Source organism: Hemitrygon akajei, chromosome 9, assembly GCF_048418815.1.
Source record: "Hemitrygon akajei chromosome 9, sHemAka1.3, whole genome shotgun sequence".
NCBI lineage: Eukaryota > Metazoa > Chordata > Chondrichthyes > Myliobatiformes > Dasyatidae > Hemitrygon > Hemitrygon akajei.
Window position 1 is genome coordinate 19845923 of NC_133132.1, and position 19427 is coordinate 19865349.

General features: G+C 41.1%; 1 protein-coding gene across 2 annotated transcripts in view; it reads left to right on the forward strand.

The window, feature by feature from the left end:
• Window positions 1-19427, forward strand: part of LOC140732900 (breakpoint cluster region protein) — a 381893-nt gene that overhangs the window by 295160 nt on the left and 67306 nt on the right. For both annotated transcript variants that reach the window (XM_073055571.1, XM_073055572.1), the window contains 2 exons: window positions 877-974; window positions 11846-11977. In XM_073055571.1, coding sequence (XP_072911672.1) covers window positions 877-974; window positions 11846-11977 — 230 coding nt within the window. The remainder of the gene's footprint in view (window positions 1-876; window positions 975-11845; window positions 11978-19427) is intronic.

Consider the following 19427-nt stretch of genomic DNA (forward strand, 5'->3'; position numbering starts at 1 on the left):
CAAGTGTATTTTCATTCTTTGCATTAAAACATACACAGCTAAGGACACTGGTCACACCTTTTGATTCCTAATTTTGAGGTCTTACCAACACCTTCCTCCACAACCTCTCCACTAACGGTTCTGGCACTCTGGTTCCCATCCCTCTGCAACATTAGTTCGAACCCCATCGTGCAACATTAACATACCTTCCTCCTAGGATATTAATATCTCCAGTTCAGTGCAAACTATCCCATCTATACAGGTCCCACCTTTCCTGTAATGAGTTCAATGATCCAAAAATCTTATGCCCTTTTTCCTACACCAACCCCTTAGCCCTGTATCAAACAGTATAATCTTCCTAGGTCTAGCCTCACTAGCATGTGGCGCAGGTAGCAATCCTGAGATCACAGCCCCGGATGTCCTGCCCTTTAACTTAGCACCAAATCCCTGACTCCCGATTCAGAAGCTGGTCACTCGTCCTACTCATGTCATTGGCACCTACATGGACCACGACTTCTGACTGTTCGCCCTCCCACTTACAAATATTGAGGACTCGATCCAAGATAACCCAGACCCTGGCACCCGAGAGGCAATGTGCTATCCGGGAATCTTGTTCTCATCTGCAGAACCTCCTGTCCTCCTGAAATAATCGATGGATATCCATTGTGTCTGTGATTCATGCAGAGAGTCAGGTGGAGAATTCTGCATCATTTGGTCTCCATTTTAGCTCTCAAGTGTTCACTATCCTGGGTGTAACGACACCAGGTCTGCTTGTCTGACTTTTCTCTCGGTATGTTTACACTATATTTTGCAGTTCAATGTACAATGCAGCATTATAATCAGTTCTTACATATCCTGAAGTTATTTCTGAATTTGTGTTTCCTTGTTTTTGAACAGATTTATATTGCACTTTAGAAGTAGATTCATTTGGTTACTTTGTTAACAAAGCAAAGACAAGAGTCTACAGAGACACATTGGAACCAAACTGGAATGAGGTGAGTCTTTACTGAAGTTTTATTCATAATGTCTGACTGGAGTTGATTACTCCATCGAGATTGTAGCCAACTGTGTGCAATTTTATTCCACTTTGCAGACAAGGACTTGGGAGGGGAGGGGGGTCAGAGGAAGGAGGCAAATTTCATTAACAAAAGAGAGAACCTTTCAAAGATAGATCGGGAATATCTACTGGCAGGTAAGTCTACATCTGCACGATGGTCTGCATTCAGAAGAAAAATAACAAGAATTTTAAACTAACATGTTCATGTAAGGGTATAATGAATCCTGGATATCAAGGAATGTTGATATTTAGATAAAGGTTAAAAAAAAATTAGCCTGTAACAATTGTAGCAACCAATGACGGGTGTGTGGGAATGCACTTCAAAAGAAAATTTATGAAGGCAAAGGGCAGGCATGAGAAATCAGGTAAATTGTAAGGATAAAAGAATAACCAGGGAAAATGTTGGGGCCTGCTTGAGACAAGGGAAATCTATGAATGGGGCAGCAAGTGTAGCAAGACCCAAAATAGCCATTTTTCATCAGTATAGTATTCACAGAGGAAACAGACTTTATAGTTTGATAATTCAGTGAAAGGGGAGGTGAACATCTTGTGTAAATCTCTATAACTGGAGAAGGAGGTCCTCAATAACTTGGGAGCATTTAAACATAGAAGAGCACAGCACAAGAATGTTGGTGCTGAACTAATTATACTGCTAATTAAATCATCATCAGGTGCCGTGCCCAGTTTGAGCTTTGACTGCCATGGCCCACACACTCCTGTTCCGGGTCAAGTGGATCAATTCATTGGAATTCATTTCCAGTTCTCTGGCTGCTGTCTCCATCATCATTTGTCTTTGCCTTCCTCTTGCTTTCTTCCCTTCGATCTTTCCCATAATTACCGTGCATTCTAACTCCTCTTTCCTAATCACATGTCCAATGAAGTTACATTGCCTTTTCATGATCTCATTACGTAATTAAATACGTAACTAAAATAATCCTTCCTATCTACACAAAATCCATATCTTAATCCTCTGCACATTCATCTGTCTATCTCAGAGTTTCTTAAATGCCTCTGTTGTACCTACCTCTACTATCACTCCTGGTATCACATCCCAGCCACCCACCACTCTTTGTGTAAAAACTCGTTTGCCCATCTCCTTTGAACTTGCCTGCCCCTCACCACCAACTACTCCTTATAGCACATGCCCTCAAAGTACGTATAGGTCACCATATACTACCTTGAGATTCATTTTTTGTAGGCATTCACAGTAGAACACACAAACAATAACTAATAAGCTACCAATGTACAAATGAAGACAAATTGTATAAATAAGAATAATTAAATAAATAGATAATACTGAGAACATGAGTTGTAGAGTACTTGAAAGTGAGTCTGTGGTTTGTGGAATCATTTCAGAGTTCAGGTGAGTGAAGTTATCCACTCGGGTTCAGGAGCCTGACAGTTGGAAGGATGGCCTGAACCTGGTGGTGTGGGACCTAAGGCCCTTCTCCTTCCTGATGGCAGCAGCAAGAAGAGAGATGAAGAATTTCCTTATCGATGTGTTCAGTGATAGGGAGGACTTTGCCTGTGATGGGCTGGGCTGTGCCCACCAGCTTTTGTAGGCTTTTATATTCTTGGGCATCAGTGTTTCCATACCAGGCTATGATGCAACCAGTCAATATACTCTACACTGTGCATCTATAAAAGTTTGTCTGATTTTTATATGATATGCTGACTGTGCAAACTTCTAAGAAAGTAGAGCTTCTTTGTGATGGCTTACATGCTGGTCTCAAGATAGATCTTCTAATATAATAGCAGTGAGTTTAAAGTTACTGACCCTCTCCACTTCTAACCCCCCCCCCCCCCAAAACGGCTGACTCGTGGACCTCCGATTTTTTTCCTATTGTATTCAATAATCAGCTCTTTAGTTTTGCTGTCATTGAGTGAAAGTTTGTTGTTGTGGCACCATTCAACCAGATTTTTCAATCTCCCTCATATCTGTCGATTTGCCACCGTGTTCAATTCAGCCAACAACAGCAAACTTATAAACATGGGCATTGGAACTATACTCAGCTACATAGTCATAATTAAATCTGTGTTGATGGTGATTGTGGGGGACATGTACTGACATGTGTCTGCAAGTGAGAAAATAGGGGATCCAGTTGCACGAGGAGGTAACAAGGCCTAGATCTTGGAGCTTAGTTATTGGATGATGGTGTTAAATGCTGAGCGGTAGTCAATGCAGAGCATCTTGATGTATGCACCTTCGTTGTTCCGGAGCTGAGGGAAAAGCCAATGGAATAGCATCTGCTGTTGACCTGCTGTGAAGGTAGGCGAATTGAAGGTCGTTCCGGGCAGCATGGTGGAAAATGTCCTCTGCACCCTCTCCTATGCTATAATGGTTGATCAGAATTGAATTCAATACTCCAAAGGCGGCCTTGTGAATGTAAATACAATAGAAGTGTTTAAAAGGCTGTTAGATGGGCACTCATCTAATAGAAAGGGAAGATATAAGCTTTTGAAGATAGAAGGGATTTAATTAGTTTGGCACAACTCTGTTGGCCAGAGGGCTTGTTCCTGTGCTGTACTGTTCATATTCTAAGATCCCTGTATACTTTAATGCTCCTGAAGATTTTGCCAATACTTTTATCTTACCTTTGGCCTCCCAAAGTGCAGCACCTCACACTTAGAATCATGGAGTCACATAGCATTACAGCAGGCCTTTTGGCCCAACTGGTCCATGCCAACAAAGGTTCCCTCTAAGCCTGTGTTTAGTCCATATCCCTCAAAACCTTTCCAATCCATGTACTGTCCATGTGTCTTTTAAATGTTGGACACTTTAAACTCTTTATCAGGTTTTGACTCGTGTTTCCAACTGGTTTATATACTGTTGCAACTTTCAACAGTGTTTCTCACTGTCCACATCTCCATCCATTTTCGCATTGTCAGCAAACTTAACTAAAGCAGACCACCTGCTTTTTTTATCCAGATTATTTATACATGTATCATAAGACCATTAGATATAGGAGCAGAATTAGACCATTTGGCCCATTGTGTCTGCTCTGTCATTTAATCCTCTCAGACCCAATCTCCTGCTTTCTCCCCATATCCCTTCATGCCCTGACTAATCAAGAATCTATCAACCTCTGCCTTCAATATACATAAAGGCAAAAAATTCCAGAGATTCACCACTCTCTGGCTATAGATATTTCTGCTCATCTCTGTCCTAAAAGGATGCCGCTCAATTCTGAGGCCTTCTCACCAGAGACTCAACCCTTCACAAGGGCTCCCAAGTCCCTTTGCACCTCAGGTTTTTGTATTTCCTCTCAATTTAGAAAATAGTCAGCCCCTTCATTTCTTCTTCCCACAAAGAGCATGAACATACGTTTCCCAGCAATTAACTCCATCTGCCATTTCTTTGCCCCTTCTCCTTATCTGAGTCCCTCTGTGGCCTCTCTATTTCCTCAAAACTACCTGTGCCTCCACCTATCTTAATATTGTCTGCAAATTTGCATCAAAGCCATCACAATTCCACCATCCAAAACATTGATATATAAGGTAAAAAGATTTATTCCCAATACAGACCCAACACTAGTCACCGGCAGCCGGCCAGAAAAGGCTCCCTTCGTTTCCATTCTTTGCCTCCTGCCAATCAGCCACTGTTTTATCCATGCTGGAATCTTTCCTGTAATACCATCGGCTCGTAGCCTGTTAAGCAGCCTCATGTGTAACCCCTTGACAAAGGCCTACTGAAAATCCAAGTACACAGCATCAAGTGATTCTCTTCGGTCAATCCTGCTTTTTATATTTTCAAAGAATTCCAACAGATCTGCCAGGCAAGAATTTCCCTTGAGGAATCCTTGCCGACTACGGCCTATTTTATCATGTGCTTCCAAGTTTCCTGAAACCACATCCTTGACAATCAACTCCAATATCTTACCACTATCTCACTTTTTTTTAATATACAGTGTTTCTGTTTTTTCACATTTTTAATAATCTATTCAATATATGTAATTTATTTACTTGTTTATTTATTATGTTTTTTTCTCTCTGTCTGCTAAATTATGTATTGCATTGGACTGCTGCTGCTAAGTTAACAAATTTCATGTCACATGCTGGTGATGATAAACCTGATTCTGATTCTGACCACTGAGGTCAGACTAATTGGTCTATAGTTTCCTTTCCTCTTCCTTTCTCCCTTCTTGAAGAGTGGAGAGACATTTGCAGTTTTTCAGTCTTCCAGAGCCACTCCAGAATGCAGTGATTCTTGAAAGGTTATTACTAATGACTCCACAATCTCTTCAGCCACATCTTTCAAAACTCTGATGACGTGTGCAACATCTGGTCCAGGTAACTTCAGTTTCCCAAGAAACTTCCATCTAGTTATGGTAACCTCACACACTTCATGCCCCCTGACACCTGGACAGAGCTGTCTCTATTTCCTGAGGAGACTGAGGTCCTTTAACATCTGCCGGACGATGCTGAGGATGTTCTACGAGCCTGTGGTGGCCAGTGCTATCATGTTTGCTGTTGTGTGCTGGGGCAGCAGGCTGAGGGTAGCAGACACCAACAGAATCAACAAACTCATTCGTAAGGCCAGTGACGTTGTGGGGGTGGAATTGGACTCTCTGACGGTGGTGTCTGAAAAGAGGATGCTGTCCAAATTGCATGCCATCTTGGACAATGACTCCTATCCACTCCATAATGTACTGGTTAGGCACAGGAGTAGATTCTGCTTCTCTGTCCTGTGGTCTTATAATGTTGGACAATTGCTTTTGTGATTGGAAATCTGTGACCAATAGTGTATAAGAGGGATCAATGCTGGATCGTTTCTGTTTGTTATTAACAATTTACAATTAATATATAAATTGTTACTGATTAATTGGTGAATTTGATGGTGCTGTTGATAGGGAGGAGGATCACAACACGGTACAGGTCCTTTGGCCCACAGTGGGCAGGGCAGTAGCGGATGGAGTTTAATCTGAAGTGGGGTGTGATGCATTCTGAGAGGGCTTGTAAGGCTAGGACCTAGACTGTGAGTCCTCAGGAATACTGAGTAACAGAGAGATGTTGATGTGCAAATCAACGCATTCTTTAAGATAAATAAGCCGGTGTATAAGGCATCTTTAATAATAACTTTAGTTAAGACCATAAGACATAGGAGTAGAATCAGGCCATTCAGCCCATCGAATCTGCTCTGCCTTTCCATCATGGCTGATCCCAGATCCCACTAAACCCCATACAGCTGCCTTATTGCCATATCCTTTGATGCTCTGACTGATCAAGAAACAGTCAAGTTCTACCTTAACTATATGCAAAGTCTTGGCCTCCACCGCAGTCTGTGGCAGGGTATTTCACCGATTCACCACTCTTGGGCTAGAAAAATTTCTCCTTACCTTTGTTCTAAAAGGTCACCCCTCAATTTTGAGGCTGTGCCCTCTAGTTCTGGATACCCCACCAGAGGTATCCTTTCCACATGGCACCCTATGTAGTCCTTTCAGCATTCGGTAGGTTTCAATGAGATTCCCCGGCATTCTTCTAAATTCCAGTGAGTACAGGACAAAAGCTGCCAAACACTCCTCATATGTTAACTCCTTCATCCCCAGAATCATCATTGTGAACCTCCTCTGGCCTCTCTCCAATGACAACACATCCTTTCTAAGATTTGGGGCTCAAAACTGTTGACAGTACTCCAAGTGCAGCCTGGCAAGTGTCTTATAAAAGGCTCAGCATTATCTCCTTGCTTTTATATTCCGTTCCCCTTGAAATAAATGCCAACATTGCTGTTTTCTCCCCATTTAGATAATAGTCTGCACGATCGTTCCTTTTACCAAAATGCATTATCATACATTTCCCAACACTGTATTCCATCTGCCACTTTTTTTTGCCCATTCTTCCAGTTTGTCTAAGTCCTGCTACAATGGCATTGCTTCCTCAGCACTACCTACCCCACCTCCCCACACCTATCTCCATATCATCCACAAACTTTACCACAAAGCCATCAATTCCATTATCCAAATCACTGACAAACAATGTGAAAAGTAGCGGTCCCAATACTGATCCCAGAGGAGCAACCCTAGTCACTGGCAGCCAACCGGAAAAAGCCCTTTTTATTCCCACTCACTGCCTCCTGCCTGTCAGCCATTCCTCTGTCAATGCCAGTACCTTTCCTGTAACACCATAGGATTTTATCTTGTTTGGCAGTTTCGTGTGTGGCACCTTATCATATGCCTTCTGAAAATCCAAGCAAATGACATCCAAATACCTCTCCTTTGTCCACCCTGCTTGTTATTTCCTTGAAGAACTTGTCAGGCACTGCCTTTGACTTATTTTATCATAGGTGTCCCAAGTACCCTGAAACCTTATCCTTAATAATAGGCATTGATCATGTGGATAGTCAGAGGCTTTTTCCCAGGGCTGAAATAGCTAGCATGAGAGGGCACAGTTTTAAGGTGCTTGGCAGTAGGTACAGAGGAGATGTCAGGGGTAAGTTTTTTTTATGCAGAGAGTGGTCAGTGTGTAGAATGGGCTACCAGTGACGGTAGTGGAGGTGGATACGACAGGGTCTTTTAAGAGGCTCCTGGACAGGTACATGGAGCTCTTAAAAATAGAGGGCTATGGGTAACCTTAGATAATTTCTAAGGTAAAGACATGTTTAGCACAGCTTTGTGGGCTGAAGGGCCTGTGTTGTGCTGTAGGTTTTCTATGTTTCCCAGCCACTGAGGTTAGAGTAACTGGCCTATAATTTCCTTTCTTTTGTCTTCCTCCCTTCTTAAAGAGTGGAGTGACATTTGCAATCTTCCAGTCCTCCGGGACTACGCCAGAATCAAGTGATTCTTGAAAGATCGTAACTATTATCTCTTCAGCAACCTCTCTCAGGACTCTGGGATGTCGTCCATCTGGTCCGGGTGACTTATCCACCGTAAGACCTTTCAGTTTGCCTGGCACTTTTTCCTTTGTAATAGCAACGACACTCACCCCTGCTCCCTGACACTCACAGACCTCTGGCACACTGCTAGTGTCTTCCACAGTGAAGACTGATGCAGTGTTCCCATTAAGTTCATCTGCCATTTCATTGTCCCTCATTACTACCTCACCAGCACCATTTTCCAATGGTCCAGTATCAACTCTCACCCACTTTTACACTTTATATAACTGAAAAAGCTTGGTATCCTGCTTTGCCCTCATGAGGGCTCGTTTGCCCTCATATTTCACCTTTTCCCTTCTTTTAGCTTTTTTAGTTGCCTTTTGTTAGATTTTAAAAGCTTCCCAATCAACCAATTTCCTGCTCACTCTTGCTACCTTTTATGTTGTCCTTAACTTCTCTTGTCAGCCACGGTTGCCTACCCCTACCATTTGAGAACTTCTTCTGTGGGGCATTTCCATCCTGTGCCTTGTGAACTATTCCCAGAAACTTCAGCCATTTCTGTCATCCCTGCCAGTATCCTCCTCCAATCCACCGTGCCTCTGGAATTCCCTTTATTCCATTACGATACTGATACATGTGACTTCAGCTTCTCCCTCTCAAATTGCAGTATGAATTCAATCAGATTATGATCATTGTCTCCTTCGGGTTCCTTTACATTAAGCTCCCTAATAAGATCTGGGTTATTACACAACACCCAATCTAAGATCGCTTTTCTTTGAGTAGGCTTAATTCCAAGCTGCTTTAAAAAGCCATCTCATAGGTATTCAACAAATTCCCTCTCTTGTGATCTGACACTAACCTGATTTTCCCAATCCCCTTGCATATTGAAGTTCCCCATTACAATTGTGACATTACCCTTATTACAATGCCCTTTCCAGCTCCCTTTGAAATCTCAACCCCACTAATTGGCTACTATTTGGAGACCAATAAATGATTCCCATAATGTTAATTTTACTCTTGCAGTTTCTTATCTATGAAGTTTCAACATTCTCTGACCCGATGTCACCTCTTTCTAAAGATTAATTCCAACTCTTACCAACGGAGCCACACCATCGCCTACGCCTTCCTGCCTGTCCTTTCAATACAATGTATATCCTTTGATGTTAAGCTCCCAACTATGACCTTCTTTCAGCCACGACTCAGTGATACCCATAACGTCATACCGAGTTTGTTCACCTTATCTCGAATGCTACGCACATTTAAATACAACCTTCAGTCCTCCATTCTTTGCCCTTTTGAGTTTTGCCTCTGTGGTACAATTTAACTCTTTGCTCTGACTGCATTTGTACCCATTCATTAGCTTGTCTTTCCTTATACTCATGTTACACCCATCATCTACTGGTAAACCTGCTGGCTCACCCGCAGCTCTATCATCCTGGTTCCCACCTCATGCCAGATTAGTTTAAAAACTACTCCCAACTGCTGTAACTTAATTCTGGTTAAGTTGCAACTGTAATATGGGTGATTGTTTTATTATTGTCACATGTTCCAAGATACAGTGAAAATATTTGTTTGCATGTCACCTGGACAGATCATTCCATACTGAGGTACATTTAGCACAAAAGGGAAACAAAGCAGAATGGCCAACCATTTTAATTTCTATCTGCATTCCCAATTCGACCTGTCAATCCATGGCCTCTTCTTCGGTCACGATGAGGACAGTCTCAAGTTTCAAAGGTACATTTAATGTCAGAGAAATGTATACAGTATACATCCTGAAATGCTTTTTCTTCGCAACCATCCACGAAAACAGAGGAGTGCCCTAAAGAACGAATGACAGTTAAATGTTAGAACCCCAAAGTCCCCCCAGTTCCTCTCCCTCCCGCGCGTAAGTGGCAGCAAGCAACGATCCCTCCTTCCCCCCACTGGCAAAAAGAAAAGCATCAGCACCCACCACGGAGCACTCACGCGTGAGCAAAGCACCAGCAAAGACTACATTGTTCACCTGGCATTCAGCATACCACAGGCTCTCTCACTCTCTCTGATCAAGGAGAAAGAGATGTCTACGCTTCACAGTGAAAGGGGAGACATAACAAACAGCTCGCGTTTACGATGTTAAAAGTCTGTTATGTCACTTTTTTCAAGCTCTGCGCCCAAAGATCTTGAGTCTCTGGGCACACAAGCCGTAGATCTTCCAACTCCTCTGACAACACACGGATCTCCTGCCTTAACACTGACCTTCGATCCACCCGTCTCCAGAGCTCCAAGATCCTAGGCCTCCAAAGGGGAACCAAACTCTCAGGCCGAGCCCTTGGCATTCCGAACAACGGCCAGTTTGCAAGTCCCATTCCTGTAAAGAACTGTAGTGAGTGTGTAACTCCAGGTCAGAGTCTTCAAAAGAACCTGACAGGGAAAAAATTGATGATGGAAATAGAGCTATTTCTGAAGATGCAAAGAAAGGAGTCGCCATTTAGCGCCACCATCACTTGGCTCCACCGCCGATCAGTTGCAGGAGTAACACCCCAGGTTCCACACCATCACTTGGCTCCACCGCCGATCAGTTGCAGGAGTAACACCCCAGGTTCCACATCATCACTTGGCTCCACCGCCGATCAGTTGCAGGAGTAACACCCCAGGTTCCATTAGGTACCCTCTAACCTGAACATCAATTTCTCCTTCAGATAATTTTTCCCTTTCCTTTTCCCTCTTCTATTCCTCACTTTGCCCTCACCTGCCTCTTACCTTTTGCCCTCACCTGCCTCCCCTGGGTGCTCCTCCTCCTTTCTTTTCTCCCATGGCCCACTCTCCTCTCCTATCAGATTCTTCAGCCCTTTATATTTTCCCATTATCATCCCCCCCCCCACCCACCTAGCTTCACTTACCATTCTTACAAACTTACTAGCTTGTTCCCTTCGTCCACCACTTTATTCTAACATCTTCCTTCTTCCATTCCAGTCTTGATGAAGGTTCTCTGCCCAAAATTTAGGCTGTTGATTCTTTTCCATAGATGCTGTCTGACCTGCTGAGTTCCTCCTGCGTTTTGTGTGTGATGCTTTGAATTCCTAGCATCTACAGCATCTCTTGTGTAAAGTACAGCATTATAGTTATAGAAAAAGTACACTGCAAGTAGACAATTAAAGTGTAAGAGACATGATGAGGCAGAGTTCACATTATGCATTGTATTTGCTAATAATTCCATGATGGAGGTGTGTGAAGAATCAGAATTGGGTTTGATTTCACTGACGTATCGCAACATTTGTTGTTTTGCGGCAGCAGTACAGTAGAATACATAAAATAAATTGCAATAAGAAATATATATTAAAAATGAAATTAAATAAGTTGTGCAAAAAGAGAACAAATATAGTAAGGTCCTGTTCATGGGTTGGTTCCGTATCCACTCAGAAATTTGATGGCAGTGCAGAAGCTGTTCCAGAAACATTCTGTGTTCATCTTCTGGTTCCTGTACCTCCTCTCTGATGTTAGTAATAGGAAGAAGCCTGTCTTGGTTAATGGGGGTCTTCAATGACTGATGCCAACTTTTTGAGGCATTGCCTCTTGAATACGTTCTCAAGGCTGGGGACGTTAGTGCCCATGATGTTTTCTGATCCTGTTCAATGGCCCCAGCCCATACCAGTTAGAATGCTCTCCATAATACAGAAATTTGCCAGAGATTTTGGTGACATACTAAATCTCCTCAAGCTCTTAAGAGAAATGTAACCTCTGGTGTCCCTTCTGCATAATTATATCAAGATGTTGGGCCTAGTATAGATCCCTGACCCCTCCATGAGGACTGGTGTATATTTCCTCAATTTCCCCTTCCTGAAGTCCACAATGAATTCCTTCATCTTACTGAGGTTGACTGCAAGTTTGTCGTGAATCAATCTACTAGCTGATCTGTCTCACTCCTTTATGCTGTCGTATCAATAAGAGGAAATTCCCTACGGTTCAAACTTCTACAGTTTACTTTCACATTTTTAATTCTCTTTTTTTTTAAAAAACAGGAATTTGAGATTGAATTAGAAGGCTCTCAGACTCTAAGAATTCTGAGTTACGAAAAATGCTACAACAAAACCAAGCTCCCCAAAGAAGATGCTGAAATCACGGATAAAATCATGGGGAAAGGGCAGATTCAGGTACGTCAATGTAATCTCGACCACAGAACTCTGGTTCTCTGTATGGTTAATGAGTTACCTGGTACATTTTCTTTAGCTTACTTAATTTGAAGTAGTAACTGATAGACTTGAATGTCATTACAGTGATTATGTCACAATGGTAACAGTCATTTCCCCAGGTTAAGGGAGTCCAGAACAAAGGATTAAAGAACATTACAGCACAGTACAGGCCGTTCAGCTTACGATGTTGCAATGACCTTTCAACTTACACCAAGATCAATCTCACCCCTCTCATATAGCCCTCCATTTTTCTATCATCCATGTGCGTATCTAAGAGTCTCGTTATGTATTTGCCTCCACCACCAAACCCAGCAGCGTGTTACACATACCCACCACACTCCAGTATGATCACCTTAAAATTACGCTCCTCATATTATCCGTTTCTGCCCTGGAAAATGTCTCTGGCTGCCGATTCGATCCATGCCTTTCATCACCTCTGACTTCAGCCGACGAGAGCAGTTCTCTCCAACGAGAAAAGCCCTAGCTTGCACTTCTTGTCATAAAACTTGCTCTGCACCCTCTCTAAAGCCTCCTCATCTTTCATATATTGAGGCAACCAGAACTGAACCTGATAGCATGATCTAACCAGGGTTTTATAGAGCTGCAACATTATCTCATGGCTCTTGAATTGAACCTCTCAGCTACTGAAGGCTAACACCCCATGCGTCTTATTAACAACGCGATAACTTGTGTGGCACCTTAAGAGATTACTGTGTCCATAGATCCCTCAACTCACTTCTCATGGTAACCTAGGGTATATCCCATCTGACCCTGGGGACTTATCTATCGTAATCACCAATTCAAAACCTCTTTCCCTTATTTAGAGATAGAATTTTTTTTCAAAGAATCCAGTTTCCCAGATCATTTATATTAACTAGAATCTTATTTCCAGAGAAAGACACAAGACCATAAGACATAGGAGCAGAATTAGGCCACTCCACCCATTGAGTCTGCTCCACCATTCCTTCATGGCTGATTTATTGTCCTTCTCAATCGCATTCTTCTGCCTTTTCCCCTTAACCTTTAACATCCAGACTAATCAAGAACCTGTTAACCTCCGCTTTAAATATATCCAATGACATGGCCTTCACGGTCGTGTGTGCTAACAAGTTCCACAAATTCACTACCTCAGGCTAAAGAAATCCCTCCTCATTTTTGTTCTAAATGGACATCCCTCTATTCTGAGGCTATACCTTCTGGTCCTAGACAATAGAAACATCCTTTTCACATCGACACTATCTAGGCCTTTCAATATTCTTCTAAGTTTCAGTGAGGTTCCTCCTCATTCTTCAGAACTCCAATGAGTAGAGGCCTAGAGTCATCAAATGCTAACCTTTCATTGCTGAAATCATTCACATGAACCTCCTCTGGATGCTCTCCAGTGTCAGAACATCTTTTCATAGATAAGGAGCCCAAAAGTGCAGTCTAGCAATGCCTTATAAAGCCTCAGCATAACATCTTTCTTCATGTGATGTTCCCAACAGTCTTCCCAACACACTTTTGATAGGGTGATCGTTCCTCTGCCCCCTCAAGTACTGACCTAAAGGCAACAGAGATTTTCGTGTAGCACTCCAAGAACACCAGGATACTTAATGACCCTTACTGATATGATGCTTTCTTGTCAGCTTATTATCCAACCACATGCCAAGAACTCTTACCACTGACCCTTCTTCAAGAGTCTTCGGATTGAGTGCAGGTCTATTGATCCTCTTTGTAAAACATGTAACTTGTGTTTTAGCTACTGAAAGCTTACAGCCCCATCTATTTGCCAACTTTGACCTTATTAATTGCTAATTGCATCCTGTATACAGTTAAGTAAGTTTTTTCCTCTGATCCATAAAGCTCCATTGCCTGCAAAAAGTGATTCACCCACCCTAGTGGCTGTCTCAGAGAAAATATTAATAGACAATAGACAATAGGTGCAGAAGTAGACCATTCGGCCCTTCGAGCCTGCTCCGCCATTCTGAGATCATGGCTGATCATCTACTATCAATACCCAGTTCCTGCCTTGTCCCCATATCCCTTGATTTGTTTGTGTTGCGTGGGTTTCCAGCAACTGCAGATTTTCTCTTGTTCATGCCAAATAGTCCCTGACCTTGGACAACTATATGGATAGGAAACAAAGGATATGGGCCAGACTTAAGCAAATAGGACTGGCTTAGATTGGCATCTTGGCTGGCAAGAACCAGTTAGTCCAAAATATGTATTTTGTGACTATGACTTTATTAATCAGAACATTAAACAATAAAGGGCTACAAATACTGCCTTGTGGAGTCCCGTTCTCTATCTCCTAGAAGCCTTTCCTACCCCTACCTGCAGAGACTGTCTAAATAAGAAACTCAGAAAAAAATTATATAGCCTTCCTCCCACTCCTAATTTCCATAACTTCATCAAAAGACCCTCCCTGCATAACATATCATAGGCTTTATTTATATCAAAAATACTACTTTATAACTTACTTATTTACCTGTGTTTTCCTGATTTCTTCCAGACATAAAACTAAATCCAATGTCACTCTACCCTTTCAAAATCCGTTCTGAAAAAACATAATTATCACCTCTTTTTTCCAAAATATAATTCAGCCACTCTTTTACCATACATTCACACAAATAGGACGTTAATGATATTGGTCTATAACTAGAAGGGTCTGACGGGGGTCTTCCACGAAGAAGGAAGATGGCCTAAATTCCAAATGTTTCAGAAATTTTAATATTATCTTAGGAGAGTTGTCAGCCATATGTTTAAACATACAGTAACATGTATCATCCTTTCCTTGAGCCGACTGACAATACATCAGGGTATTCACTTAGAACCCTATCCCTTTATTGTTTAGCCTTTTCCCTTAAATTATCTTGATTATGAATTGCAGCAAATGACCGAGCCAGTAACCCAACCTTCTCTGTTTCAGTAACAATCATATTATCTTCCTTAATCAATACTGGAATGTTATTAGCCCTATGAATTCCCCCCCCCCCATTTTTTAATCATTCCCCAAACATCTCCAAGTTTAAAACCCCTTCCAATACTATCACAAACCTTTTTCACAACTTCACTACTTTCCTCACCATGACCTGTGCCCTTTTGTACTTAATAAGGTTACTCAAAGAGTGATACTCCTTAACTTTCCGAAATGCCTTATTTCTCTCGCTAATGGCCTCTGTACACTCCTCAGTCCACCATGGTACGGCTTTGCTCACGTTAATGCTCTTTATAATAGAAATCACTTCCACTGCAGATTGATGAGTAATAACCTTTCATTGCAGAAATCCACATCATCCTCAACATTCATCACATAAAACCTTAAACCTCTCCCAATTTGCTTTACCAATATGCCATCTCCTAAAAGTGGCCTCCTGGCCGTTATATAAATCCAAGCTTATAAATATAGGAAATTGACCACTTACCAATATTTCATCTCCCTTGACATCCCACTCCACTCACTCCAGCCAGAATATTCAAAATTAAAGTTAAATCTATAGCAGTTTCAGAACTGTTACGAACAGTAAATTTCATGCCCCTCCCATCATTAAGACACACAAGGCCCCTCCCATCATTAAGACACACAAGATGTGAAATATCTAAAAACTCTTCTGCAAATCAGCAGTCGGACTTTCCAGATGCAGGTGTACGTTTCCTACAGTCAATTGTAACACCTTGACTGCACGTAAGTGATCTCCATTTAACTATGTGACATCTTTAACCAGTTGGCTGCACCAGTGATGATTTGGTTTGTCATAGTAAAGGGGATGAATACTTATGCAATCTGTTTTTACTTTGATGCAAAAATCTTTTTCTGTTGATCAGTGTCAAAAATGCCAAATTAAATCCACTGTGATTCATTGTTGTAAAACAATAAAACATGAAAACATCCAAGGGGATGAGCACTTTTGTAGGCTCTGTATGTACTTTGATAATACATTTATTTTAAGCTTTTGAACTTTGAATATTCTGTGTACTCCTTCTCTCCAAATACCTGTCCAAGCACCTTTGATAAGTTGTAATAGCATCTTCCTCCACTATCTTCTCTGACACTCGATCCATGTAACCACAATCTTCCATGTAAAAGAAAGTAACTGTTCTTTAAATATCTCCATTTCACTTAAGCACGTGCCCTCAAGACTCCCTGCCCTGAGAAAAAGATTCTGTCTATCCTACCTATAACCTTCATAATTTTGTAAACCATTGTAATGTCACCACACATTCCAGTGAGAATAATCCCACTGTATCCCATTTCTTCTCATAACAACAGCCCTCTATTCCAGGCAATTTTCTAATGAAGCTCTTCTGCACTTTCTCACATGTTATCATATCCTTCCTGGGGGTGTAGCAACTGGTACTGCACACCATACTCCAAGTGCAGTCGAATCAATGTTTTATACATTTTGGCCAATTAAGTGGGTGCCCCAATTAGCCAAAGTTTCATGGAAGTAGTTGAAAAAGTATAAAAAAGACAAACTACTGTTTAACTTAGGATTAAATAAGATATAGGACACACCAGTGCTACTATAAAACTGTGTGTTAGTGGTTATTGATGGAGGAGTTCATCCAGTGTACGCTGCCATGTATGGGGTGTCCAGGGAGGGGTAGCACGTCTGTTGAACGTGCTTGTTGTATTCACATTGTAGCAGCTCACTCACCTTTCATCCCCACTGTATGCTCAAGTTTCACCTGTGGCACCAAATAGACCCTAAGCCATAGGAGCAGAATTAGGCCATTCAGCCCATCGAGTCCAGTCCGTCATTTCATCATGGCTGACCCCAGATCCCATTCAACCCCGTACTGTTTGCGTGCGACAGCAGCCACAGCCCAGTACACCGCTCCAAAAGGGAGCTAAACAAGGCGAGTGTAGCCGGCAGGCCCCATGCTTCAGTGAAATAGGGATACGCCTGTCCTAGCGTGTGAGGTCAGCTCTGGCAAGCTGAATGGACGAGACTGGATTTCCGAGGTTGGGGGACTGGCACTGTCCCTGTGCAATGGAATTTACACTTTAAAAACTCTCCCGCACAGGTTTCACTGTTAACATCGGATATGACAGACAACCATCATGCTGCCATGTTCTTTTGATTGACTGTAAACGAACAAAATTAGCACAGACATATAGTGCAGATAATGGACTGCCTTCAGAATTAGAATCAGAATCAGGTTTATTATCACCGGCATGTGACATGAAATTTGTTAACTTAGCAGCAGCAGTTCAATGTAATACATAATCTAGACGAGAAAAATAATAAATAAAAGAAAACATAATGATAAATAAACAAGTAAATCAATTACGTATATTGAATAGATTTTTAAAAATGCCTTCATATGATGCTTTCAACGATTGTATCCTCCATATATTCACTTACATTGTAATATACAAGCTGATTGTCAAAACTTTCAAATTCATAGTTCTGAACTTGTTAAAGTAGTGAAATCATTTCGTTTTCACTCCTAGCTGTTTTTGCTCTCTCTAAGCCTGAATATTTGAAACTTCAGTGAGCAAAACAATTCTAAATTATCTTACTGCTTATTTCTCACCAACTGTCTCAAGTAAGCGGCTGCCTCAACTAGCCGGAATCCTGTATGTGTGTATAAATCTATACACATACGTATATAAAACTAGCCAGAATCCTGTGTGTGTGTATAAATCTATACACATACGTATATAAAACTAGCCGGAATCCTGTGTGTGTGTATAAATCTATACACATAACGTATATAAAACTAGCCGGAATCCTGTGTGTGTGTATAAATCTATACACATACGTATATAAAACTAGCCGGAATCCTGTGTGTGTGTATAAATCTATACACATACGTATATAAAACTAGCCGGAATCCTGTGTGTGTGTATAAATCTATACACATACGTATATAAAACTAGCCGGAATCCTGTGTGTGTGTATAAATCTATACACATACGTATATAAAACTAGCCGGAATCCTGTGTGTGTGTATAAATCTATACACATACGTATATAAAACTAGCCGGAATCCTGTGTGTGTATAAATCTATACACATACGTATATAAAACTAGCCGGAATCCTGTGTGTGTTTATAAATCTATACACATACGTATATAAAACTAGCCGGAATCCTGTGTGTGTGTATAAATCTATACACATAACGTATATAAAACTAGCCGGAATCCTGTGTGTGTGTATAAATCTATACACATACGTATATAAAACTAGCCGGAATCCTGTGTGTGTGTATAAATCTATACACATACGTATATAAAACTAGCCGGAATCCTGTGTGTGTGTATAAATCTATACACATACGTATATAAAACTAGCCGGAATCCTGTGTGTGTGTATAAATCTATACACATACGTATATAAAACTAGCCGGAATCCTGTGTGTGTGTATAAATCTATACACATACGTATATAAAACTAGCCGGAATCCTGTGTGTGTGTATAAATCTATACACATATGTATATAAAACTAGCCGGAATCCTGTGTGTGTATAAATCTATACACATACGTATATAAAACTAGCCGGAATCCTGTGTGTGTGTATAAATCTATACACATAACGTATATAAAACTAGCCGGAATCCTGTGTGTGTATAAATCTATACACATACGTATATAAAACTAGCCGGAATCCTGTGTGTGTGTATAAATCTATACACATACGTATATAAAACTAGCCGGAATCCTGTGTGTGTATAAATCTATACACATACGTATATAAAACTAGCCGGAATCCTGTGTGTGTGTATAAATCTATACACATACGTATATAAAACTAGCCGGAATCCTGTGTGTGTGTATAAATCTATACACATACGTATATAAAACTAGCCGGAATCCTGTGTGTGTGTATAAATCTATACACATACGTATATAAAACTAGCCGGAATCCTGTGTGTGTGTATAAATCTATACACATACGTATATAAAACTAGCCGGAATCCTGTGTGTGTGTATAAATCTATACACATACGTATATAAAACTAGCCGGAATCCTCTGTGTGTGTATAAATCTATACACATACGTATATAAAACTAGCCGGAATCCTGTGTGTGTATAAATCTATACACATACGTATATAAAACTAGCCGGAATCCTGTGTGTGTGTATAAATCTATACACATACGTATATAAAACTAGCCGGAATCCTGTGTGTGTGTATAAATCTATACACATACGTATATAAAACTAGCCGGAATCCTGTGTGTGTATAAATCTATACACATACGTATATAAAACTAGCCGGAATCCTGTGTGTGTGTATAAATCTATACACATACGTATATAAAACTAGCCGGAATCCTGTGTGTGTATAAATCTATACACATACGTATATAAAACTAGCCGGAATCCTGTGTGTGTGTATAAATCTATACACATACGTATATAAAACTAGCCTTAATCCTGTGTGTGTATAAATCTATACACATACGTATATAAAACTA